We start from the raw sequence: 27498 nt of genomic DNA, 5'->3' as shown, positions 1-27498 counted from the left end.
TAGGCTTACCCATAGCCCTCTTTTTCTAAGCTCTATGTACCTATCCAAAAGTCTCTTAAAAGATATTGTATCCGCCTCCAACACTGATGCCGGCAGCCCATTCCATGCACTTGCCACTCTCTGATTAAAAAAACTTACCCCTGACGTCTCCTCTGTACCTACTCCCCACCACCTTAAACCTGTGTCCTCTCGTGGCAACCATTTCAGCCCTGGGGGGGAAACCTCTGACTATCCACATGATCATTGCCTCGCATCATATTATACACCTCTATCAGGTCACCTGTCATCCTCCGTCGCACCAAGGAGAAAAGGCCGGGTTCACTCAACCTATTCTCATAAGGCATGTTCCCCAATCCAGGCAACACCTTTCTAAATCTCTTCTACACCCTTTCTATGGCTTCCACATCCTTCCTGTAGTGAGGTGACCAGAACTGATCACAGTACTTCCAAGTGAGGTCTGACCAGGGTCCTATGTAGCTGCAACATTACCTCTCAGCTCCTAAATTCAATTCCACGATTGATGAAGGCCAATACACCGTATGCCTTCTAACCACAGAGTCAACCTGTGTAGCTGCTTTGAGTGTCCTATGGACTCAGACCCCAAGATCCCTCTGATCCTCCACACTACCAAGAGTATTACCATTTGAGTACAGCAATGCTGTGCTTAGTCTTATTTTCTACTACTGTTGTATAAATGTAGCTTTTAAAAGTATATTCATCTGTTATATAATTGGAACTATATGTAGCAATAAATCAAAATGTACCACTTGTTAATACATCCATATGTTTTATAGATGGGCTTGCAAAGAAATTTGGTCTGACCCCTGAGCAGTTTGGTGAAAATCTAAGAGACAGTTACCAGCGTCATGAGACTGAGCAATTTCCAGCGGAACCATTGGAACTAGCAAAAGACTATGTCTGCAGGTTCGTAGTTAAATTTGCTGCTTACTGTTTATAATTGGTTTTTAGAAATTTATAGACTCTTTTTGCATTGAAATATACTGTGCTTATCACTGAATCTGGAAAAAAAATTAATTAACTCAGAGAATTTTGAACATAATAAACTTTGCATTTGTGAAACTAATGGATATCTACCTGATAATATTTGCATCTTCCAGTCAATTTCCATCACCTGAGGCTGTATTAGAAGGTTCTCGATACATGGTGGCCATGCAGATTGCCAGAGAACCATTGGTCAAACAAGTTCTAAGACAAACTTTTCAAGAGAGAGCCAAGATTAATATTACTCCCACAAAGAAAGGCAGAAAGGTAATATAAAATTGATCAGTCTTTATATAAAAATCAGGGTGATCAAAACTGAAGTATTTATTTTGTCTTCACTTGTATCATATTACATTCACGAAGCAAAGGTATGCATTTTTGTTGTGATGCTGTGAATTATCTTTGGATACAAGTCTTCCAAGCCATATACTAAGCCCAGCACTGAAACTGAGCAACTCTGAAAATAGTGCAGAGTAAATTTAATCCAAAGTTGCCTGGAATAAAATAGGTAATCTTAAGTATTTTAATCAAAATATCCCTTATTTTATTTGCAAGGAGCAAAGTTATCTAAGATTTTTAAAAAACAGAATACTAGAACATTCATTAGGGTAAAGCAATAGTTTTGGAAAGAAAAATAGTTGATCCGTCAGATCTGAGACTCTTCCCCAAATAGTAAAGACCTTGGCCCTGAAACAGAAACTTTTGTCCACCACAGACACTGCCAGATCTGCTGAGTGTTTTAAATTTCAACTACTACAAAAGTTTTGTTCCTTATGGAAGCCTATGGATAGTTGTCTACTCTGTTAAGATTTTTTGTGCACAGTTAATCTCTTAATCATTTTAAACTCTAAACAACTCCTTTAATGCCAGTGGAAGTGGAGGATATGGAATCGAATTCCACATTTAAGAGAAATTTGGAGAGGTACATGGATGGGAGAGTTATGGAAGGCTATGGTCCAGGTGCAGGTCAATGGGACTAGGCAGATTAATAGTTTGGCATGGACTAAATGGGCCGGCTTGTTTCTGTGCTGTTGTATTCTGTGACCAAAGTAAATTGGAGTTATGAATACTCTATGATGTGTACTTGTACATTAAAAACTTGAAGTATCTGTTTAAGAATCTGATATTGACTTCTGAAAAGATTAGGGAGGGTAGTATATCAGAATTCTGATGTTTAAAGGTTGGCATTTAAATACATATCTAGGCAAATGAAGGGATGATTAAATAATTGAAAAATATCAGTAATATATCTAATAAATGCATGTAAATATATCTAATAAAAGCACATAAAAACAAGTTTTACAATACTGAAATTTATGGTTCCAGGATATTGATGAAGCTCACTTCGCTTATTCTTTCAAATATGTAAAGAATAAGCCTGTCAAAGAATTAAGAGATGATCAGTTCTTGAAGATGTGCCTTGCAGAGGATGATAACTTATTAACTGTGGATATCTGCATTGATATGAAAGGACTTGAGGGGTGAGTTGGAATATGATGAGAAAGATGGTGCAGCTGTGAGATTGATGTAAGTTTTATGATCACATATTGCAACTCCCAAATAACGTGTAAGCAGTAATTCCAGTTTAAAAGCAATAGGCACAAAACGCTGGAGGAAATCAGCAGGTTGGGCAGCATCAAGGGAAATGAACAAACAATCGAGGTTTCAGGCAAGGTCCTGATGAAGGGCCCAAAATGTCATCTGTTTATTCATTTCCACAGATGCTGCCTGACCTGTTGAGACCCTCCAGCATTTTGTGTGTGTTGCTCTGAATTTCCTGCATCTGCAAAATCTCGTGTTATGATTTTAGTTCAAGACATTTTTTTAAAAAGTTATATTATCCAACAAAGTGTCACATTTTCAGGCTATTACAGTGTAAATACCTGAAGTGTTCATCAGTTTATTGACATTACTTGAAGACTGTAAATTTCTTTTTAAATATTGAAGAAGGATGTCAATGAACACTGCTTCTGAGGTAAATTTAACAGTACATGCGCTTCAAAAGTTACCATCGGTTTTGAGTTATTATGATAGCGCATGCTGATAGTTTCTCCATCATTCCAACCGGAAAATTGATTGTCCCTTCTTGATATTTAAGCAGAGGAAGTAGTGTATTCAGAATGTAACCTTGTATCTTATTAGATAATGAATTTGATTTATGGTTATATTTCCTACCTTTTAGATATGGAAATGAGCAGACTTATTTTGATGAAATCAAGCAATTTTATTACCGTGATGAATTCAGTCACCAAGTGCAAGAGTGGAATAGACAACGCAGCATGGCAATTGAACGAGCGTTGAATCAGTTCCTGTACCCACAGATGGGCAAGGAGCTGAAAAACAAACTGCTGAATGAGGCACGAGACTACATCTGCAAGGTATTTAATGAATAGTTAACTTCTGCTTTGGGCATTAAACTTTTTGTAGTAGTGTAGGGTCATGTCTATAATTCATACTTGTAATGGTTTTAATTTCCCCTGTAATCTGATGCATGTAACTTTCTATCTGGCAAATCAACAGTAATGGACACTTAAGTCTCAAAGTGATAAATGTTCTATTCACAGAAAGAGGCAGGATGCAGAAAAAGTGGGTTCAAATTTCATTTATTTTGAACCTGTGGAATGCATTATTTAAAAACATTGTTAATATACTTTTGATGTTTTAAAAGTTGGTAATTTCCTGAAAATACCTATTGTTACTAATGCAGGCACTTCTAAAGTGCTTTTCAATTCTATCATGGTTTATTCAGACACCACTTTTCTAAGTGCCATCCCAAAAGAACCTGCAGTTCCTTGTAAAATGTGCTTAGCCAAAATCAACCTACCGTAGATTCCGGACTACAGAGCGCACCTGATTAAAAGCCGCTGGCTCTAATTTTAGAAATAAAATCAATTTTGTACTTGTACGAGCCGCACCGGATTTTCGGCCGCAGGTGTCCCACGTTGTAATATGAGATATTTACACAGAAAGATATTACACGTGAGGATTTTTTAACTTTTAATTAAATCCATATGGTAACATAAACAAATACATATTCCAAATGCTTTTTTTCGAACCGTGCCTGTAACGCGGCTACTTTTAAATATACGTTGCGTATACTTTTTTACTGAACAACATTCCAATATCTCCTAACGACTGGTAAAAAATATATATACTGCAGCCTACCAGGAAAAGTTATTGATCGCCTTTAACTTAAAAGCAGCGTTTTGGCTCCGCCGCTCGCCCCCCCGCCTTCCCGTTTATCGCAAACCGGTATTTCCCACAAGACGCGGCGAAACCGGGTGTGACGTCATAGCATCCCGGGATGTAGTACAGAAAACAAATATACTTAAAACACTTCTAACTTTAACTAACAAATGAATTACTAAGCGAAAATATTATAAACTAAATAACTGCCATAAAGGCAGCACAATGCTTTTCTTCGAGTGTTTTCCATGTTGATGAGGGTGAGTACAAATGACTGATTTACAATAATTTAATTGTGAAAGTGCGCTTGATTTATCGTACAATTTCATTGGACCTCTGTGAACTACTTATCAATTTTATTGGTCTACTGTTACGAGGCAAAATGTTTTTGGCGGCATGAAAAAAAATCATGCATTAGCCGCACCGTAGTAAAGGCCACAGTGTTCAAAGCTGTTCAAAATGTGGGGAAAAAGTAGCGGCTTATAATCCGACATCTACGGTACTTAAAAATAAAAATGTGAACTTCCTGCTCAAGACCACTTATAGAATAAATTGTTAGTAAATATACTTTTGCTTAAAGAGTAGAGTGGAAAATTATACAGTTGATTATCAATGCATTACTAGGTTTTAATATGTTAACTAACAACTCTGATGCTTTGAATGTAATTGATGTCAGCTAGAAGTCTTGTGACTTGCTTATCAGTCATAAATACCTGATTATTTTTTCTTTGCTCTTGACTCTGTTCGCTTGAAAACAAATCACCTTTTAACAAAAGATGTTATTTTCTATGAATCTTCTATGTTAATCTTCTATATTTTCTATGTTAGTGTTGTAGTCGCAAACTTTACAATTGGTTGAAGGTCGCACCATATCGACCTGACCAACAAAATGAAGAGGACGATGATGATTTTATGGAGGAAAATCAGAGTAAAGGTGTTCGAGTGTTGGGCCTGGCATTTGCAAGTGAAAGGTATGTGTGCAAGGAAAGAGTTGTATATGTGAAGAATTATTTAGAGATAGTGAAACTTTGGGTTTCAAAAGTAGGATGTTGCTCATGTTTTGAAAAGTGGTTGCAATGAAGGATGGTGTAAATTACTTCCAATGTGATACAGTATACAGGATTCCCCTGCTATCCGAGGAGGGGGCAGGGGGCCCTATAAAGAAGGAGGGGGGAGGGTGGAAGGTGCCAGGTGAAAAACCAATCAGAGGAAAGATCAAGGGGTGGGGGAGGGGATAGGCAGGAGAGGTGAAGAAGGAATCTAAGGGGAAAGCACTATGGGTAGTAGAAGAAGGCAGAATCATGAGAGAGGTGATAGGCAGCTGGAAGAGGAGGCAGAGTGAAAGTGGGATGGTGGAAGGGAGAGGGAGGGAATTACCAGAAGTTGGAAAATTCAGTGTTCATACCAAGAGGCTGGAGACTACCCAGACGGTATATGAGGTGCTGCTCCTCCAACCTGAATTTGGCCTCATCATGGCAGTAGAGGAGGCCATGTATGGACATATCCGAATGGGAATGTGAAGCAGAGTTGAAGTGGGTGGCAACCGGGAGATCCTGTCTGTTGTGGCGAATGGAGCGGAGGTGCTCGACGTAGCGGTCCCCCAATCTGCGTCGGGTCTCGCCGATGTAGAGGAGGCCGCACCGGTAGCACCGGATGCAATAGATTACCCCAACAGACTCACAAGTGAAGTGTTGCCTTCCCTGGAAGGACTGCTTGGGGCCCTGAATGGTGGTAAGAGAGGAGGTGTAACACTTGGGCTTGCAGGGATAAGTACCAGGTGGGAGATCTGTGGAGAGGGACGTGTGGACCAGGCAGTCGCGGAGGGAACAATCCCTGCGAAAAGTAGAGAGGGAAAGATGTGTTTAGTGGTGGGGTCCTGTTGAAGGTGGTGGAAGTTGTAGAGGATAATGTGCTGGATCCGGAGGCTGGTGGGGTGATAGGTGAGGATAAAGGGAACACGGTCCCTGTTGTGGTGACGGGAGGATGGGGTAAGGGCCAAAGTTCAGGAAATGGAGGAGATGCGGGTGAGGGCATCATTGATGACGGCAGAAGGGAAACCACGATACTTAAAGAAAGAGGACATTTGAGATGTCCTGGAACAGAAAGCCTCATCTTGGGAGCAGAATTCCCCAACTTCCAGTAATTCCCTCCCTCTCCCTTCCACCATCCCACTTTCACTCTGCCTCCTCTTCTAGCTACCTATCACCTCTCTCATGATTCTGCCTTCTACTACCCATAGTGCTTTCCTCTTGCATTCCTTCTTCACCTCTCCTGCCTTTCCCCTCCCCCACCACTTGATCTTTCCTGTGATTGGTTTTTCACCTGGTACTTTCCACCCTCCCCCCACCTTCTTTATAGGGCCCCTACCCCCTCTTCCTTCAATCCTGACGAAGGGACTCAGCCCGAAATGTTGACTGCTCATTTCAACGGATGCTGCCCGACCTGCTGAGTTCATCCAGCTTTTGTACCATTAATTTATATGGGAAAAATTTTTGACCATTCCCAGACCCAAAAAATAACCTACCAAATCATACCAAATAACACACAACACCTAAAATACCACAAACATATAGTAAAAGCAGGAATGATATGATAAATATACAGTCCAAATAAAGTAAAAGTATTGTATGTACGGTATAGTTTCACTTATCAGAACCGGGAAGACAGCGAGCCAAAATCAATTTGAAGGGGAAAAAATTGGCATGTACACGCATGCGCATCTACACGCATATGCACATACACACATGTGCACACAACTGCCCGCACAAGGCTTCACAGTAATGTTAGTCTTTCTAGGGGTAAACACACATATAAAGTGGGCGTCTTTTTCTCGTAAAAGCGAAAATCCTCTCGTTAGCGAAAACAGGTACTAATGTAGGTCTTTCGTAACAATGAGCTGTCATAAAGTGAATGCTTGAAAAACGGGGGCCACCTGTATAAAGAAATTAGTGGTTCAACACAGCTATGTATATTTAAGTCTTTTAATTGATTGTTAAGCTGGGCAAATTTACAGCATTTCCTTAAATGTTTCAGAAAGATTCAAAGTACATTTGTTATCAAAGGATGTATTAGTTATACAACCTTGAGACTTATTTGCTTACAGGCAGTCACAAAACAAGGAATCCAAAATAACTCAATTTCAAAATACCAACCCCCAGTGCACACAGAGAAAGAGAAAAAATATACAAAGCATGCAAACAGTAGAAGTGAGCAACAACAGCATTTTGAACCAAATTGAGATCTTCTATCCAAATTGTTGAATCCATACTGCTTCATAAAATACAGTGTAATGAAGGGCAGACACTCCTAGTTTTGTACTTTACTTTAGTGAAGTGCAAGGACTGGTGATGCGCTTAATGATTTGACCGTCGAATCAGTATTATATGAAAAAGGGGAACTTCGCTTTTGAGTGTAATCTCAGCCTTGCATTGTATCTCCATATTGTTCAGCAAATCTTGTGAAAATTTCTGTTTCTCTTCAAAAGTAATTCAAGTTGAGAATTTCCTGTGCACGCAAGGCTACTACTTTGTATAACCTATAAGGTGGAATCAATATTACTAATTTGCTTTACAGTCTCATTTTTATTGTGTGCTTTGAAATTGAAATCTATAAAGGCAGAACAGTTGAAATTCATCTATTTGAAGAACAGTCAGCCAGCAAACAATCAAGGCTACTTAGGATTTCTAGTAGCTGCTGGTTTTTTTTGCTTTAGCCAGAACTATGTTGTGCATTCAACTAACTTACGCCACATTGTAAAGTCTGGAAATCTTCTTTATTATTGAATCATTACAGCCCCACCTTGTAATGCTGAATAAGGTTCGCAGGTCTGGCAAAAGAGACAGAAAACACTGTGGATAAGAATATTAATCATTTATTTACAAACAGTAAAATTTCAGCCAAACATTCATGTTCCCCAAATTACAGACACTAACTACAAAGCTGAATATTTGATAAAGGGCACACAGAGCATACCTTCCCAATGGTCATGCGTACCGCTTGCCTTAAACAAAGGAAGAGAGGTAGAATCTTCCACATGTGCTCTCTGTATATCCAGGATATATACCAGGCAGCTGGCCACTGGGAAAAGCAGCTGCAGTTTCTGAGCTAACCAAGTACGACAGTGACTTTTGACAATTAAAATAAACCATGCCCCCCACAAGACACACTTCTTGAAGTCCTTGACTTCTGATACTTTTTTCAGTTAATATCAGAAATTATTGATGGGGGAGGGGTGCTCTGCAGCCATCATGCTGGTATGTGTTCAGGCCCCTGGATTTCAATTGACTTGCTTTCTTAATGAACACTGATTTTTGCATTGTACATCAGACTCAGTTTAATCTACAAGATGTGGTGGTTAAATTCCAAATAGGATGCATATATGAGAATTGACTGATCTTGCAACTCAGTGTTCCTGTAGGCTGTGTTTTAAATAAACCACTGTAGATTTGTTATTTGCAGGCTCATGGACCCGTGAAAACTTGTTTTTTGTTTTTTTTTCCACCAGGGATACACCAGCCTTCTGTTCTCTTGTCAATGGAGAAGGGGAAGTAACAGACTTCCTCCGTTTGCCATATTTCTTAAAACGTAGGAATGCTTGGCGAGAGGAAGAACGAGAGAAGAAGGTAAAATGATTGTTTCAGTGCTTTGAAGCACAGACTTGATAGATGCTAAACAAGGCTGTACCCAGTCTGAAGCCAAGAATCTAATAGATGAGAGACAGTGGGTGTTACGTGCTTGGATTTGAGACTAGCAGTGTCGGCATTTATTCTTTCTTCTTAATTTCTCTTGGATAGCTGACAAACGCTCCGTTCACTGAAAGTTGTGCCGTGCCTTAGCAAGGCCATTTTAAATTAAAGGCCAATTAAAAATCAGGATTTGTTCCTTGAGAGGTAGAAGTAAAAAGTAGGGAAGTTTTATACTAAACCTATGTAGAGCCACCTTTGTCACTGGAGAGAATGGAGGAAAATTTACAATAATGAATTATGATGTGACTTTGCTAGAAGTGCAAAAAATATTCACAGGTTGTTGCTGGGATTGAAAAGCCTTTAGACTCTTTCCCTGAAGTGAGAGGCTAAGTGGTGATCTTATAGAGGTTTATAAAATCAAAGCTTAGATGATTCCAGGAATTTTTTTTATCTCAGCTGGAACTAGATGAGAAGGGAAAGACTGAAAGAAGGCTTTGGGTGAAAGATTTTCCATACAAAGGATGGTGAGGATGTGGATTGAGCTGTTAGAGGAAGTGGTAGAGCTGGGTGCATTTACAACATTAAACAAACATATTGACAGATATGGGCCAAATGAAGGCAAAAAGGACAGGAATAGGATAAGCATTTTGATCAGCATGGACGAGTTGGATCAAGGGGCTTGTTTCCATGTTTATAACTCTGGTAATAGAAATGTTAGAGAATGCATTGTGGAAAAGGTGATCAGATTGGATATCATTTCTCGTAAGAAATGTTTGCCGAAGGATGATTTTGTAAAAGTCTTTAAAATATAATGAAGGTTTTTGATTCAAGGAGATGTTTCCTCTTCTGAGAATATGTATATACAAAACCTACAGCACAATACAGGGCCTTCACCCCACAATGCTGTGCTGAACATGTACTTACGTTAGAAATTACCTTGGATTACCCATAGCCCTCTATTTTTCTAAGCTCCATGTACCTATCCAGGAGCCTCTTAAAAGACCCTATCATATCCGCCTCTACCACCGTTGCCGGCAGCCCAATCCACGCACTCACCGCTCTCTGCGTTTTTAAAAAAAACACAACAACTTACCCCTGACATCTCCTCTGTATCTATTTCCAAGCACCTTAAAACTGTGTCCTCTCATGTTAGCCATAAATTGACCATTAATTTAAGATAATAATCATGAACTCCAACAGGAAATTACAACTTTCATTCGACTGATCTTTGCGTATTGAACTGGATGTAACTAAAGCGTGGTTGATAGAAAGTGATCAGTGAAGGTGATGATGAGCTGCTAGAGATAATTTTCATAATTTAGTTTCATAATTGGAATTGCATCCAGATGGTTTAAGAGCAGGAATAAATAATAATTGCATATAGATTCAAAAGTATAAATGTGTGCAGCAGGAAGCAAAGTTAATTTGGTATAAAGAATGGAAGATAATTTTATTAGGCAGGCTACATTATGTGCTAGGTTGGAGATATTCAAGGCATTCAAACAGATACAGATCATGGTTTTAGTGGCCAAACACCTTGCAAAAAAGACAAAGTTTATCCTTTCCTCTTAAAAAAGCAGCCAGGACCATGTTACATATTCTACTAAGTGGAGGTATGTAAAGGGTTTAGTAACTGTATGCATTATTATCGTGCCCAAGTGATCATTTCCTTTTGGGTTTCAGCTCAGTTACTATTCTCATCCAGTCAAACTTTTATTAATCCACCATAAATATCAGAGAAAATATACAGAGCTCAAGAATGTAGAAGCTTGTAATATAAAATAGCTAGCTTTTCCGTAAAGACTTCTACGTATTCTGCATCTTCTTTTTGTGATGGCTTTCCAGTGCTTCCTGTTTTATTTGTGCAAGTTATTGACTCTAGTTTGACTCAAAAGACTCTAGTTTGTCTTTTAATATTTATGTCCCTTTGTCATCAATAGATTAGTAACTACATGCGGAATCAAAAGAAACAAATTCTGATCCTTAAAGTAAATTGTTGGAGTCCACCAACTCAGTTCTGTATATCCCTATCCACAGGCACATGACATTGAAACCTTGAAGAAGTTTCTATTGAGTAAGAAGCCTCACGTTGTGGCTGTCGGTGGAGAAAATAGGTGAGAATTAATTTTGTTGAGTTAGTATTTAGACAAGGAATGATTTTTATCTCAAGTACTGTCTCAGTAAAATTCAAGTTGTTTTGCATTTGTCAATTTTTTCATTGAATTGTTTTGAACCTTGATTCAAGTGTCATTTTTTAAAAGAAAATTGACATTTTTCAATAGAAAAAGCACAGATTTGCATTTACAATACTGTGCCAAAGTCTTACTTAGCACACGCATTTAGTTATTTATTGTGTAACCACTATGTCAGTAGTAGAAGTGTTCAGTTTGGTACAATGTTTCCCAATGTGCTAAATCTATTTGGGGACTCAGGGAGGCTAGTCATTTTCTTCGTAGAAGAATAAAACTATAGCTAGTTTAACATACACACAAAAGATTCTGAAGCTGTTGGAAAACGTATACGAAATGTTGGAGGAACTCAGCAGGTCAGGCAGCATCAAAGGAAAAGAATAAACAGCCAGTGTTTCAGGTTCTGTTGAAGGGTCTCAGCCAGAAAGGTCGTCTTTTAATTCCTTTCCATACATGCTGCCTGACCAGTGAGTTCCCCCAGCATTTTGTATATATAGCCAGTTCAACTAACCCATCTCAAAAGCAGTAGATTCAATTTGGTAATAATCTCTTTGTTTTTCTTTTAAATATTTGCATTGGTTGTTTTGTTCTTATGAATATTAGCATAAAAGTGTTCTCATTTGCATAGCTTATGTACATTACTCATAAGAAATATAAGTTATGATTGTTTCTCCGCCTAGAGATGCACTTATGGTTGTAGAGGACATAAAGCGAATAGTGAATGAACTGGAGCAGGAGCATCAAATGTCGCCTATTGGAGTGCATTTAGTAGACAATGAGCTAGCTGTTCTCTACATGAACAGCAAAAAATCCGAGGTAAGAAATGGATAACTAGAAGCAACCTGAACATGAACTAGCAGCTTATTGGCTACAAGTACATAAGCAGTGGAAAATGAAAGAAAGCCAACCTACGAAGATGTGCATTATATTGTACGTTATAGAAACTGTAGTATGGCATGGTATATTGTTTTGTTCCAATTTGTATATTAATATACAGATCACCTTAAAATCATTTAGTGGCATTTTCATGTGTGTGCCATTTGGTAGAAATCTGAAATGTGGTTTTATTAGCCTCTTTCTATCCATTCTCCATATCAACAGTGTTAGAGACTCCAGACTGAGGATTTCAGTCATAAGGAGAGTGGATAAATTGGGATTGTTTTCCCTGGAATGAAGAAGGCTGAGAGGTGATTTTAGGTATCTAATAGGGATATAAAATTACAAGAGGTGCAGATACAGTAGATAGTCAGAATCTTTTTAACGTGAGAGAACTGAATTTATAGAGAATCTGAGGTTTTTTTTCTCACAATGGCTACCTGAAACACTGCTAGAGTATATGATGGAATGACATACAATTAATACATTTGAGGGGCATTTAGACACAATGTAGAAAAATACAAACCTAATCTAGGAAAATTATATTAGTGTAAATAAGCATAGGGTTAGCATGAAGTGGTCGTCAAAGGGTCCAGTTTCTGTGCTATATGACTTGACTCTTCAAAAAAAAAATCAGTTTTGCTTATTTTACAACCTACAGAGTCTCACATTTAACTTGAATATATCCATCTTTCTACCTTGCCACTTGTAAAACTGCTATTTCCTTCTTTCAGTTCCTCCTCTTCTGCTGCATCTGTTCTCAGATGAGGGTTGCCCTTCCACCACTATTGATGCTGACCTCATCCACACCTCCATTTTCCCATGCATCTTCCCTCATCCTACAACTGTCATAGCAGGGATATGCTTCTCTTGTCTTTGCCTATCACCCCATGAGCCTCCATATCAAGCACATAATTCTGTGTAAATTCTGCCATGTCCAAAGGATCCTATCAACTAAGCACATCTTCCTTCCTCCACACTCCACATCCCTCCGCTTACCTTAGGGATTACTTCCTTGTCCACTCATCTGTCCCCATTGATCTCCCTCCTGACAGTTATCTCTGCAATTATGTTAATTGCTACCTTCCACTATTCCTCCTCCCTCACTACCATTTGGGGCCCAAAGCAGTCCTACCAGGTGAGGCAGTACTTCACCTGCGGGACTGTTGTAGTCATCTATTGCATCTGGTGTTCCTGATGCATCCTCCTCTGTAGCATTGAGACCTGAGACAGAAGGGACCACTTTGTTGAACGCCTTCAGTCTGTCCACCGCAAAAGGCAGGATCTCCTGGTGGCTACCCATTTTTGTTAGAGAAGCAACCCTTCATTCCATTTGGGTAGCATCCATTCTGATAGCATGAACATTGATTTCTCCAGATTCAGGTCATTTTTTTTCTCCCTTCCTCCTCTTTTTCCATTCCCCATTCTGGTTACCTTCTCACTTGCTCATCATCTTCCTCTGGTTCACTTGCTTCTCCTTTTTCTCCCATAGTCCAATATTTCCTATCGATTCCTCCTTCGGCCCTTTACCTCTTCTGCCTGTCCTTTCCCAGCTTCTCACTTCGTTCCCTGCAGCCCCTTCCCCGCTCACTTTCCCCCTTACCTGCTCTCATCTATCACCTGAAAACTTGAACTATTTCCCCTGCCCGCCCCCCATTTTCTTATTCAGGCTTCTGCCCTCTTCCTTTCCAGGCTTGATGAAGGGTCTCAGCCTGAAACACTGGCTGTTCCCCTCCATAGATGTTGCCTGGTTGAGTTCCTCCAGCATTTTGTGTGTTGCTCAAAATACCCAGCATCTGTAAAATATCTTAAGTTTATAGTTGCATTCGTTATTTTTTATGCTTATCTTCCAGCAAGTTAAGGATGAAAGATACTGGCAGAAGACTGGAAGCATTTTTGCAAATATAATTTAGTGAGAGGGAGGTATTAAGGAAAGTAGAGGGATGTATGTGCTAGATCTTTCATTTTCTTCCCTTGTCTACTAGAATGACTTCAGGGATTATCCACCACTATTACGTCAGGCAGTATCGCTCGCTCGCCGGGTACAAGATCCACTTGTTGAGTTTGCTCAAGTTTGTGGGACAGATGATGACATTGTTTGTCTCAAATTCCATCCTTTGCAGGTAATTTGTTACTTCAAGCTTTCAAGCATTTTTTTAAGGAAAATGCTGAAAATTATTTTTTTTCTATTACATCTTTAAGGAAGTGGGTTTTGTTTGATTTGTGTGCTATGTATGGTAAGTTTGGGTGAGCTCCCAACAACTTAATTGATAATTGTCACTGATGTATAGATGATTGCTGTGTACTTAATTTTGTCTCATCATGCTTTTAGAAAACAAAGTGAATGTTAAAATGATGCTGTTGACTTTCTTAAAGTTAGATAGATAGATAGGTAGATAGATACTTTATTCATCCCCATGGGGAAATTCAACTTTTTTTCCAATGTCCCATACACTTGTTGTAGCAAAACTAATAACATACAATACTTAACTCAGTAAAAAAAATGATATGCATCTAAATCACTATCTCAAAAAGCATTAATAATAGCTTTTAAAAAGTTCTTGAGTCCTGGCGGTTGAATTGTAAAGCCTAATGGCATTGGGGAGTATTGACCTCTTCATCCTGTCTGAGGAGCATTGCATCGATAGTAACCTGTCGCTGAAACTGCTTCTCTGTCTCTGGATGGTGCCATGTAGAGGATGTTCAGAGTTTTCCATAATTGACCGTAGCCTACTCAGCGCCCTTCGCTCAGCTACCGATGTTAAACTCTCCAGTACTTTGCCCACGACAGAGCCCGCCTTCCTTACCAGCTTATTAAGACGTGAGGCGTCCCTCTTCTTAATGCTTCCTCCCCAACACGCCACCACAAAGAAGAGGGCGCTCTCCACAACTGACCTATAGAACATCTTCAGCATCTCACTACAGACATTGAATGACGCCAACCTTCTAAGGAAGTACAGTCGCCTCTGTGCCTTCCTGCACAAGGCATCTGTGTTGGCAGTCTAGTCTAGCTTCTCGTCTAACTGTACTCCCAGATACTTGTAGGTCTTAACCTGCTCCACACATTCTCCATTAATGATCACTGGCTCCATATGAGGCCTAGATCTCCTAAAGTCCACCACCATCTCCTTGGTCTTGGTGATATTGAGACGCAGGTAGTTTGAGTTGCACCATATCACAAAGTCCTGTATCAGTTTCCTATACTCCTCCTCCTGTCCATTCCTGACACACCCCACTATTGCCGTGTCATCAGCGAACTTCTGCACATGGCAGGACTCCAAGTTAAATTGGAAGTCTGATGTGTACAGGGTGAACAGGACTGGAGAGAGTACGGTTCCCTGCGGCGCTCCTGTGCTGCTGACCACCGTGTCAGACCTACAGTCTCCCAACCGCACATACTGAGGTCTATCTGTCAAGTAGTCCACTATCCAATCCACCATGTGAGAGTCTACTCCCATCTCCGTTAGTTTGTGCCTTAAGATCTTGGGCTGGATGGTGTTAAAGGCACTAGAGAAGTCAAGGAATGTAATCCTCACAGCACAACTGGCCCCATCTAGGTGAGAGAGTGATTTGTGCAGCAAATACATGATAGCATCCTCCACTCCCACCTTCTCCTTATACTTAGTTTCTGGCTATAATTTAATCCTAGTCTGTAATATTAAGGATGTGTTATTAGTGGGATAAAGTTAACTCACTCTCTCTCAATTCACTGAATTAAGAGATTTAAACCGCTTTCTTGGTATTTTCTTGCCTCACCTTCCCCCCACCCCCTCAAAATTTCAGGAACAAGTAATAAAAGAAGAATTGCTGAATGCACTTTACTGTGAATTCATTAACCGAGTGAATGAAGTAGGGGTGGATGTAAACAGAGCAATAACTCATCCACATACTCAAGCGCTAGTTCAGTATGTTTGTGGTTTAGGACCTCGTAAAGGATCGCACCTACAGAAGGTAAGAAAGTAACTGAACACTGTTAAGAATGTGTTAATGCATTAAAGGGAAGCAGTTAGATCATTCAATAACATGATACCATTTATCCATCATTGCCACCTTCCCCTATGTCTTTAATATCCAGTAACATTTTGATTGCTAACGTTTTTTGATTTTCAGTCCTTTGATTTTGCCTGTCATGGGTATACTTAGTGGCTGAGCTTCTATAACCCTCCTTTATGGGGAATTCCATACATTTACTACCTTCTACATATAAAAGTTATTTCTCACTTTAGTTGTTTGGAGCCAAATCCCTTATCATATTCTGTGAATTGTAATGAGTTGCATAGAACTTAAAATAACAAAAATGCATGCCTTCTCACTCAAGCCTTCCACTCAGTAAATCCGATTTGCTTAAAATGTTTTCAGAAGCAGAACATTTAATGGGCTTTTTGGAAGGGAGTGGGGAGCAATTGGGTCAAATGCATTGAGGGGAAAGAGTGGCAACAGATTGCTATTTTTAAAAGTTCTATTTTCAAAGTAAACTTGCTTTACAAGAAAGATTTTAAATAAAGATTAAGCATTCTCAATCGGTAATTTACAATGTTGGCAATGTTATTAGTTACCCAAGAAATATTTAATTATTTGGTTGAGTTTTTGCAGAAGTATAAAATGACTTCATTTTGATTGCTAGTTACTTTATAATTACTGATATTTTCTACAGCCATATCTGAAAAATCTAATCTGATATGTATAGTTTGTTTTGTGAACTACTGTTGCAGTACAATTATGCATATTTGACTTTCACGTACTAATCACACTAATGGGTGATTATTTTGTACAGATCCTCAAACAGAATAATACTCGCTTGGAAAATAGGACGCAGCTAGTTACGATGTGTCATATGGGTCCAAAGGTCTTCATCAATTGTGCAGGATTTATTAAAATAGATACTGCATCGTTAGGGGACAGGTTGGTCTTAAGAGTACTGGTATACACTTTCTGAAGCTGGACAGCATTAATCATATCCCCAAATCATTTTCCTAAGAACTTGTAAATGAAAATTGTCTGAATATTTAATTACCATAGCGAATCAACTGTATGCCACTGCAATTATTGCAATGTGCCCAGTCTCTGAGTGTAGGATGGTTTCTTTGTAAATACAGTGCTAATTCTTTTAAAGGTTAAATTTTATTAACTATGTAAGCATTCCATAACAACTTCCAAGAATCTATTTAGTAGTTAAACATGTAATTTTGCAATTGTATTTGAAAGGTATTGGCGGCAGATTTCCAAATCATTAATTAATTTTGTAAAATATCTGTCCTCATTTAATTGTGGAGTATGTCTTTTTGTTGTAATATAAAGTAATTCATACTAGTGCAGAACTTGTGTGATAAATTAGATAAAAACCAAATTCAAAAGGTAAGAATTTCCATCTCATAACCAAATAAAATTGACATTTATTGAAATGAAAGGTAAATTGTTAAGTAGAAAAAAATCATATATTCATTAAAATTATTCATTTATTTAACCAGTCAAGTTGCGATGAATCAGAAAGCAAGAATTATTCAATTGTCAATTTTGAATTATATTAATGGAACTAAAGTATAGTCCTATTTCTGTTGAAGAAATCTCCTTCAACTCATTCAAAATTCTTCCATTTCACTAGTGTAAGAAAAGCTTATGCTCTGTACATTGGTGAAAAAACTATATACAGTTGTATGACACATTTAGCAAGTAAGATTTATCTCCTTGGGAAATAATGTTTATCTTTTTCTACTGGCAGCACTGATTCCTACATTGAGGTTCTGGATGGCTCCAGAGTTCACCCAGAAACTTACGAGTGGGCCAGGAAAATGGCTGTGGATGCTCTTGAATATGATGAATCAGCGGAGGATGCCAACCCAGCCGGAGCACTTGAAGAAATTTTGGAAAATCCTGAACGACTAAAGGATCTTGACCTTGATGCGTTTGCAGAAGAACTGGAAAGGCAGGTTGGTATTTCCCTTGGTGGATTTTTAACAGAGTATGTAGTTTAGAATTGTTTGGCAGAACCAATTTACTACAAGTATTTAGCAACACGCAAAATGCTGAGTTTCCCAGAATTTTGTGTATGTTACCCTCGCTTTCCAGCATCTGCAGAATCGTTAATGTTTATGGTTTCCTGTAAATTTTTTGTCTGATCTGGTACAGTAAACATAGTCTGTCATTGGTATTTCGTGTTACATTGTTTACTGAATTTGCTAGATGAATTGCTTTATGGTATGCTTGAATGGTGTAAGTTATAACAAGCTTTATTTTCTTTGTGTTTGGTACATTAGTAATTCCTGTTTTCAATTACTTCAGCTTTTGAGCTACTTACACCAAGCCTCAATATTGTTTGATGGGATTTATTTTAATGATAATGTGCAGTACTCAAAAGCTTCAGAAAAATATTGTATTCCCAGAACATTCAGTGAATTGGAAGTGTGTGTTGTTCTTGGAAATATTTGTTTATCACAATAGATAAAATTCTCTTATAAAATTTTAATTGTTTTATAAGTGATCGGCACAAACATTTCTTACAGTGAGTACTAATTAATTAAAACAAGAAACAGTTTTTGATGTCTGTTTGAAGTGATCAGTTCTAATTCAACCATTTCACAGGGCTATGGTAACAAAGGTATCACATTGTATGACATTCGAGCTGAACTGAGCTGCAGATATAAGGATTTGCGTGTACCATGCCGTGCACCCAACTCTGAGGAGATTTTCAACATGCTTACAAAAGAAACGCCAGAAACATTTTATATTGGTACGGCTTTCTCATTGTTCCTTAAGTGGAAAAGTAGTGTGTTAAGCATTCTCTTAATTCTGTATGCTTATTAGATTTCCCATAATTTTAACTTTTTTTTGTTGTTTAGGTAAATTAATAACGTGCAATGTCACGGGAATTGCTCACAGGAGGCCTCAGGGTGAGAGTTATGATCAGGCTATCAGGAATGATGAAACTGGTCTTTGGCAATGTCCTTTCTGCCAGCAGGACAATTTTCCAGAGCTTAGTGAGGTATAATTCTTTAACATTTTCTACAGTTGCTTCACGTTGCAGCATTTTTATCAATTTAAAATTGAATCTGCTTAAAAATAATAGATTATTTTATGAAACACTGCTATCCTGACATTTTGTCGGTCAGTATCTGAATAACGCATTTGACTCTGAGCCATAGACTGTAGTTTAGTTCCAGTCTAGAAACCTGAACAGGCACTGCCTAACTCTGGTGTACTGTATTGTCTGGGGTATAAATTTTCTAATTGCACAGGTAATTATACAGAAATCCACAACACATTTTGAGGAGGAACCAGCAGCTTTCCCCAAGATTCTTATGAAAGTTTATCCTTCAATTAGTGTAGTTAGAAAACAGGAAGATTCAATCATTGCAAGTATTGTTGGACTCTGCTGCACACAAACTGTACACGAAATCCCTGTTGTGTATCCTGTAAAGGTGACTACAATTCTGGACTATTGCCTCTTTGAGACACAGATCAAGAAATGCAGTGCTGTGTCTCTGCCTGTCTGCTCAGAGAACTATTTCCAGTAAAGGACTGAAGAAAGGTGTTAGATGGATTCTCCAGACAGGTGTGAGTCACTTTTGGCAGTCCATTAGGTGGGAATTTCCAGAGTAAAAGAATGCAGAGGGAAAATGGCATGCTAACCATACCTCACCCACCAAAGGAAGGAAATTAACAGTCATTTAGGTTGTGCCCACAGTTCTAACCAACGCGGTCAGAATTTTAATCTTATCAAAATTACCTGGTTTTCAAATGCTTTCATTTATTTTAAACCTCTAAAGCATTCAAACACCTTTTCAAAAATAAAACTTGATTAACAGGTCATTAATGGTTTTTGTAAAAGTCTTTAGAAGGATTTAAAGCATTCCTGTGCTCATATTTCTGAAACACTTTCTAAATGACCAGACTTGTTTCTGGGATCCTTACAGCTGTTTCTTTTCAGTAAAATCAACAGGAGAATGTCCCTTTTAACTAACACACACACGCACACACACGGGCACGCACAAACACATGGAGGGACGTGCACACAGACAAATAGATCTCTGCTAGGTCCATAAGCTAGATTTTGGAGAAATTAGTTCCCCTTTCCTCTCCTTCACTTAATTCAATAATTATAATCCACTGAGAAAAGTTCCAAACTGCAGGCCATTGAGAGTTTTTTTTTTAAAACACCAGTCAACCTCTAATCCTTTAAAAGAATTGTTAGGAATGGATGTACGTGTAGAAGCTACTGCTCTTTCCCACGTTGTTGCTCAAACGTTCTTTAAGTAAAATACTCAACATTTAAGTCATTTAAAACAGAAAATAGTGCAAATGCTGCACAGATCAGGACAGCAATGGTGTAAGTGAAAAGTTTACAACCTTAAGTTAATTCTTCAGTCCCGCCAAAGAGTTTCGGCCTGAAACGTCAACTGTACCCTTTTCCATAAATGCTGCCTGGCCTGCTGAGTTCCTCCAGCAATTTGTGTGTGTGTGTTGCTTAAGTTAATTCTGTTTTCTTTCCACAAATATTGCCTGTCTTCAGAATATTTCCAGTGTTTCCTATTTTAATTTCAGGTGTCCAACATCTGCAGTTTTTTATTATACCAAATTTTTTAAGTTAATCTTAAAACCTTATTTGTACCCCTTCCCTTCCAGGTTTGGAATCATTTTGACAGTGGTGCGTGTCCTGGCCAGGCTATAGGAGTGAAGACAAGGCTGGACAACAATGTTACAGGTTTTATTCCAACAAAGTTCCTCAGTGATAAAAATGTTAAACATCCTGAAGAAAGGGTCAAGGTAGATATAATTCTATTGAAATAATTTCTAGCATTGCTAGATATCTGATGGGTGTCTAATTGACCATTGCTGTTCTCTTATAGATTGGCATGACTGTGCATTGCCGAATAATGAAAATAGACATTGAAAAGTTTAGTGTGGACCTTACTTGTCGAACATCTGATCTGATGGATAAGAACAATGAGTGGAAGTTACCCAAGGATACATATTATGATTTTGACTCTGAGGCTGCAGATCATAAAGTTGAAGAGGATGCAAAGAAAAAGCAACAACGCACAAGTGAGTAATCTTGGCAGGCACTGTTTAGAAAATCTACAGTTTACTTTTTTTAATATTTCATTTTTCAAAGTCTTAAGTTTCCATTTGCTCGTTAAATTTGCCGCAACCTCTGACTGTGCAGGTTCATCATCATACTGTGTAAGTATTCAAAACCTCACTGAAAGATTCTCATGATTCAAAAGGGACAGAGAAGGAGGTAAAAGAGGCGGGGGAGTGGCATTGCTAATCAGGGATAGTATCATGAATGTAGAAAGTGAGGACAGTGGAGGGATTCTCTACTGAGTCAGCATGGGTAGAAGAGAGCAGTCACTTAATTGGGAGTATTCTATACAGTACCCCAATAGCAATAGGGGACTGAGGAAAAGATCAAGAGGCAGTTTTGGAAAGGTGCAAAAATAACGAGGGTGGTGTCATGGGTGACTTCAACTTCCCTAATGTTGATTGGCACCTCCTTAGTGCAAAAGATGTAGATAGGGCAGAAATTGATAGGATGGAAGGATTCCTAACACAATATGTAAACAGGCTGACTAGGGAAGAGGACATACTGGATCTGGTATTAGTCAAGTGACAGATCTCTTCATGGTGAGCATTTTGGAGACAGTGACCACAATTCAGTAGCCTTTAGCATAGTCGTGGAGAGGATAGGAACAGAGAGGATGAGTAAGTATTTAATTGGGAGAGGGTGAATTATAATGCTAGTTCACAGGAACTTGGGAGTGTAACTGGGGAATAGATATATTGTCGTGTTTAAAGGTCATGTTTAACCAATCTATTAGAGTTTTTCAAGGAAGTTACCAGGAAAGTGGATGAAGAGAAGGCAGTGGATGTTGTATACATGGACTTCAGTAAGGCCTTTGACAAGGTCCCACATGGGAGGTTAGTTAGGAAGATTCAGTCACTAGGAGAGGTAGTAAATTGGATTAGACATTGGCTCAATGGAAGAAGCCAGAGAGTGGTAGTGGAGGATTGCTACTCTGAGTGGAGGCTTGTGACTAGTGGTATGCCACAGGGATCAGTGCTGGGTCCATTGTTATTTGTCATCTATATCAATGATCTGGATGATAATGTGGCAAATTGGATCAGCAAATTTGCTGATGATACAAAGATTGGAGGTGTGGACAATGAGGAAGGTTTTCAAAGCTTGCAGAGGGATCTGGAACAGTTGGAGGAATGGGCTGAAAAATAGCAAATAGAGTTTAATGCGGACAAGTGTGAGGTATTGCACTTCGGAAGGTCAAACCAAGGTAGAATATACAAGGTAAATGGTAGGACACTGAGGAGTGCAGTGAGGTAATATTGTAGCTCTAAAAAAAAATTCTGATTAGACCACACTTGGAGTATTGTGTTCAGTTCTGGTCACTATATTACAGGTAGGGTGTAGAGACCTTAGAGAGGATGCAAAGGAGATTTACCAGGTTGCTGTCTGGATGAGAGCGCACATCTTAAGAGAATAGGTTGAATGAACTAGGTCTTTTCTCATATCCTTCTACTTTGTCGTCCAAGTCATTTACAAAAACCTCAGAGCAGAGATCCCTGCAGAATAGTCTCCATCTACTAACACACTCTACTTTCTGTTGTCAAGCCAAATCTGAATCCCTGCATTCCATGCCTCCCGACATTCTAAATGAGATTCTCATGGGGAAACTTATCAAACCCCTTACTAAAATCCATATTCACCACATCCACTGCTCTACCTTCATCCTCCTGTTCTTTGTGTATGTGTGAAAAATCTTGGGGTTTTCCTTAATCCGATTTGCCAAGGTCTTCCCATATCTCCTTTTAGCTTTGCTAAATCTATTCTTTAGGCTGATTCCCATCTTGTAACTCTTAAGAACCTGCTTGATCCTTCCATCTAAACTTAAGCTTTTTTTTCTTTCTCTTGTCATTCTTGATTTCTTTACCCTACTATCCTCTCTCTGCCTCAATGGGACAAACCTATCCTGAACCCCATGCAGGTGTTTCCTAAACAACCTTGATATTTCCACTAGATATTTCCCTAAGTATACCTACTCCAATTTATGCACCCAAGTTCCTGCCTTGTAGCATTAGAATTTGCTGTACTTTCTCTTAACTCAATGGGACAAACCTATCGAGAATCCCATGCACCTGCTCCCTAAACAATCTCCACATTTCCATTGTACATTTCCCTGAATACCATAGAACATTACAGCACAGAAACAGGCCTTTTGGCCCTTCTTGGCTGTGCCAAACCATTTTTCTGCCTAGTCCCACTGACCTGCACCTGGGCCATATTCCTCCAAACCCGTCTCATCCATATACCTGTCCAAGTTTTTCTTAAATGTCACCACTTCATCTGGCAGCTCATTCCACATTCCCACCACTCTGCTTGAAGAAGCCCCCCCCACCCCCCAGTTCCCTTTAAACTTTTCCCCCTTCACCCTTAACCCATGACCTCTGTTTTTTTTCTCCCCTTGAAAAAAGCCTGCTTGCATTCACTCTATCTATACCCATAATAATTTTATACACCTCTATCAAATCACCCCTCATTCTCCTACGCTCCAGGGAATAAAGTCCTAACCTATTCAACCTTTCTCTGTAACTCAGTTTCTCAAGTCCCGGCAACATCCTTGTAAACCTTCTCTGCACTCTTTCAACCTTATTAATATCCTTCCTGTAATTAGGTGACCAAAACTGCACACAATGCTCCAAATTCGGTCTCACCAATGTCTTATACAACCTCACCATTACATTCCAACTCTTATACTCAATACTTTGATTTATAAAGGCCAATGTACCAAAAGCTTTCTTTACAACCCTATCTACTTGTGAAGCCACTTTTAGGGAATTATGTATCTGTACTCCCAGATCCCTCTGTTCTACTGCACTTAATCATGGATAGTGCCGAGCCAGACTGCAAAAGGAGGTTTGGGCATGGGGCTAGCAACCCTATCCTGTAAAAACTCAGCTACAGAAGCTCCAAAATCCACATCTTGAGAGAGAGGAAGGATCTTCGCCTAGAAAAGTTATGAAAATCATGGGGCAAATGGAAACCACAGGGCTGATCATCCTTCGGCCCAGGACAGAGGATTCTGGCATGCTGCTATTGGCAGCCTATGCCCTAGCAGGGGTGTTGGGCTGAAGAAGGAGAACAGTACCTCACAACTTGTGAACTCAATCCTTTGAGTAATGAAGGCCTACACACCATAGGCGTTCTTAACCATCCTATCAACTTCCTGGCGACTTTGAGTGATTTGTGAATGTGGACTCCAAGATACCTCTGTTTCTCCATATTTCTTCTTTCAAGTTCATCACTTCATGCTTTTCCAGATTGAATTCCATCTGCATCCTGTCAATGTCCCATTGTAGTCTATGACAACCTTTTGCACTATCCAAAACATCATCAACCTTCATGTCGTCTGCAAACTTAATAACCCATCGTGGACTTGATGTTTCCTCTAATTTATGGATGACCAGCATGCACAAAACTCTTCTGCTGTGCATTTTTGCCCAGTGACAACAAACATGTGCACACTGAATAATTTCTTCAATAAAAAGTGTTAATGAGCCAGTTCTAAAATCTGCAGACAAGTCATGTGGATTCCATGTTATTAGCACTGTCCGCATCAGAAACTGGAAAAGGAAATGTGATTGTGTACAATCGTGAAATATACTTAGCATGCTAACTAGGTAGTGGGTGACAACCTTTTGTGTGCAGTTTAAATTCTTTTGTGCGCTAGTAGCAAATGATGTGTGCACCTTAGAGGGAACATTATCTGTACTGTGCTGTGTTGTTCTAAGATACTGGATTTATTTAAAAACTTATTTCCATCTAACATGAGGTTTTCAACTTGAAAACCTTTTAGCACAACACTTAACAGTACTGGCTTTTAATTCCCACCATTGCCTATAAGGAGTTTGTATGTTCTCCCTGTGACCACATGGGTTTCCTCCAGGTTCTGCTGTTTCCTCCCACCATCCAAAGACATACCAGTTGGTAAGTTAATTGGTCATTGTAAATTGTCCCACGGTTAGACTGGGATTGAATCAGATTTCTGGGCAGTGTGGCTCAAAGGGCTTATTCCACACTTTTGCTCAATAAGTAAATAAAATCACTGTTGTGTTGAAGGAAGTGCAAGTTTTGTCCATATTCAACCCAATTCTGTTTTATTAATTATTTACTCTGTGACTCTTCCTTAGCATACATCAAGCGAGTAATAGTGCACCCATCATTCCACAATATCAACTTCAAGCAGGCTGAGAAGATGATGGAGACTATGGACCAAGGAGATGTCATTATCAGACCCAGCAGCAAAGGAGCGAATCATCTCACTGTAACCTGGAAAGTGACAGATGGGATCTATCAACATATAGATGTGAGAGAAGAAGGCAAGGAGAATGCCTTCAGTTTGGGACAATCTCTTTGGATCAACAATGAGGTAAGGAAAATGAGTTTTATTCTAATGTATCAGAGATTTATTAATTTATTCCTTGTGGAATTTCTGTTGCTTGTAGATCATGCTACACAGCATGTTACCAAAATGTTTGCTCTTGCAAACGTAGTGTAAAATTGGTAGCAGTTACTACTTTCAAACTTGGACTAAGTTGTTTCACATATTACACTTTAAACGTTCAAACCTATGTGGACACATTTTCTATGTTCATATCTATTGGTGGATATACTTTTCATCTGAGATCAAATACTGCTTGAAAATATCTTGATGTATAATCCCTTTGTAGTCAGTACTTGATTCAGTTTGTCTTTAGTATGATTCTGCTGTTGTGTATATTTAATAGTGACATACAGTATGTTTGTTTATTTAAATAAGAATCTTAATCTGCATTTTCATCATCCAGGAATTTGAAGATCTTGATGAAATTACTGCTCGATATGTGCAGCCGATGGCATCTTTTGCTCGTGACTTGCTCTATCATAAATATTACCAGGATTGCAATGGTGGAGACCGTAAGGTACTAGTATGAAAGTTAAACTTAACTAGCTTAGTAACAGTTACATGGTGAACAATTCTAATGTGTTTTAATGTTGATAAGTGACGAATAACAATGTTCATCTTTGCATTAATTTTACATCTTTTACTCAGCCATTTTGTCTCAATAGACTGGGCACCTTATAGTAAGCCACCTTAGTGCCTACCCAATGTGGATAGTACAATAAAGTAATTTATACCCTGTTGAGAAGTGTATCAATTAGTAGAGGGGTGCTGTTTATGATCAGACACTATTGCCTCCAGGTTTCATGGAAACTGGTTACATTTCTGGTGCTGATGAGGACCTCAGCTTTTGACCAGTTTCCATGGAAGAATGCAGAATGAGAGTACTTTTAACTTTAAGGAATCTTAAAAGCATTTGAATACTATGATAGGATTCCCCTCTGAGTCATTTTTGAGAGTAGATGCCTGAAATCAATATCCAGTGGTGGGGAGGGGGATAATTGAGTATGCCGTGACCCCTTTAGACAGATTAAGGTGCACATATATTATGTTTGCTATCTTAGTTTATTCTAAATTCTGTGTAGTATTGACCCAGTGATGATCTGTCAGAAGGCAAATAGAGAATATCCACATTGTATAAGGATACTTAAGTTGCTGTTGTGCAGGGTAGAGAGTCACAACCAACAGATAAACTAGAATTGTTTACAAAAGGCACTACTTTTACTGAACCAAATGAGTTATGTATGGAAGACCAGAATTAACTAGCATTGACTGTAGCCTAGAAGCAAATTTTGTGAAATAAGGGGGAAAAATTACAGAAATAAGAAGAGAATTTGCGTATTTGGACTCAGCTTGCAATTATCAGTTAACTGCAGATAATACATTGGATGGAAGCAAATGAGTGAGTCCTGCAACTGGCAGTAGATTTGCACAAGCAGTTCATAAATGTTTGTAGATGGATGAATGAGGCATTGAGCCCCTGAAGCCCATTCAGTTATTCATTGGATCATACTGATCCACCGCAACTCATTTACCAGTCTTTGATCTGCATGATGCCATTATCTACTCAAAATATGTCTGCATTAGCTTTGGAAAACAGCAGTCTGCAGCCTTTAAATGGAAAGAATTCCAGATTTCTACCTCTTTTGTGTCAAAATTGAGTCCTGAGTTCTTGTGAAGTGGCTTTTGTTTAATGTTGATGTTATGTCACCGTGAGCTGGATTAACAGAATCCCCCAGCAGAGAAAGTAGGTGTCTCGTAAAAAGCTGTCAATCAAAACATTTCATTTAGGCCACCTTTGACCCTTATAATTCTAGGGAGCATACCCCACTTTTATGTAACTTGCTATCATACTTACAAGTGTTTAGGCCCATTAGTTATTCATGGCCAATGCATTCTTCCTGAAGGGCACAGTGCAAATTTTGCATAGTTCTTTAGATGGGCGGAATGAAGCATAGGTAGAACTGAAATGCAATTTTGTTCCCACTATGTTATAGTTTTCTTGAGGTAAAAGCCAGTGTTTTTGTTTGTGGTGCATTTTAGAATGAAGAGTAAGGAAAGCCAACATGAACAGACGCTGCAGTTTTAAAGCAAATTCGTCAAAGCTAAAGC

At 38.9% G+C, this 27498-nt stretch overlaps 1 protein-coding gene across 1 annotated transcript in view; it reads left to right on the top strand.

The window, feature by feature from the left end:
• supt6h (SPT6 homolog, histone chaperone and transcription elongation factor) overlaps window positions 1-27498 on the top strand; it is a 71758-nt gene that overhangs the window by 30194 nt on the left and 14066 nt on the right. Inside the window, exons 14-31 of the mRNA XM_073053456.1 lie at window positions 795-924; window positions 1119-1269; window positions 2329-2483; window positions 3185-3380; window positions 5017-5159; window positions 8693-8810; window positions 10911-10987; window positions 11743-11878; window positions 13924-14061; window positions 15722-15889; window positions 16713-16840; window positions 17658-17865; window positions 18518-18665; window positions 18775-18917; window positions 20558-20698; window positions 20782-20977; window positions 25136-25374; window positions 25793-25906. Of these exons, the coding sequence (XP_072909557.1) occupies window positions 795-924; window positions 1119-1269; window positions 2329-2483; window positions 3185-3380; window positions 5017-5159; window positions 8693-8810; window positions 10911-10987; window positions 11743-11878; window positions 13924-14061; window positions 15722-15889; window positions 16713-16840; window positions 17658-17865; window positions 18518-18665; window positions 18775-18917; window positions 20558-20698; window positions 20782-20977; window positions 25136-25374; window positions 25793-25906 (2729 nt within the window). The remainder of the gene's footprint in view (window positions 1-794; window positions 925-1118; window positions 1270-2328; window positions 2484-3184; window positions 3381-5016; window positions 5160-8692; window positions 8811-10910; window positions 10988-11742; window positions 11879-13923; window positions 14062-15721; window positions 15890-16712; window positions 16841-17657; window positions 17866-18517; window positions 18666-18774; window positions 18918-20557; window positions 20699-20781; window positions 20978-25135; window positions 25375-25792; window positions 25907-27498) is intronic.

The sequence above is a fragment of the Hemitrygon akajei genome, chromosome 8, assembly GCF_048418815.1.
Source record: "Hemitrygon akajei chromosome 8, sHemAka1.3, whole genome shotgun sequence".
Classification (NCBI taxonomy): domain Eukaryota; kingdom Metazoa; phylum Chordata; class Chondrichthyes; order Myliobatiformes; family Dasyatidae; genus Hemitrygon; species Hemitrygon akajei.
Note: the sequence above shows the minus strand (reverse complement) of the source record. Positions and strands in the feature narration are given on the sequence as shown.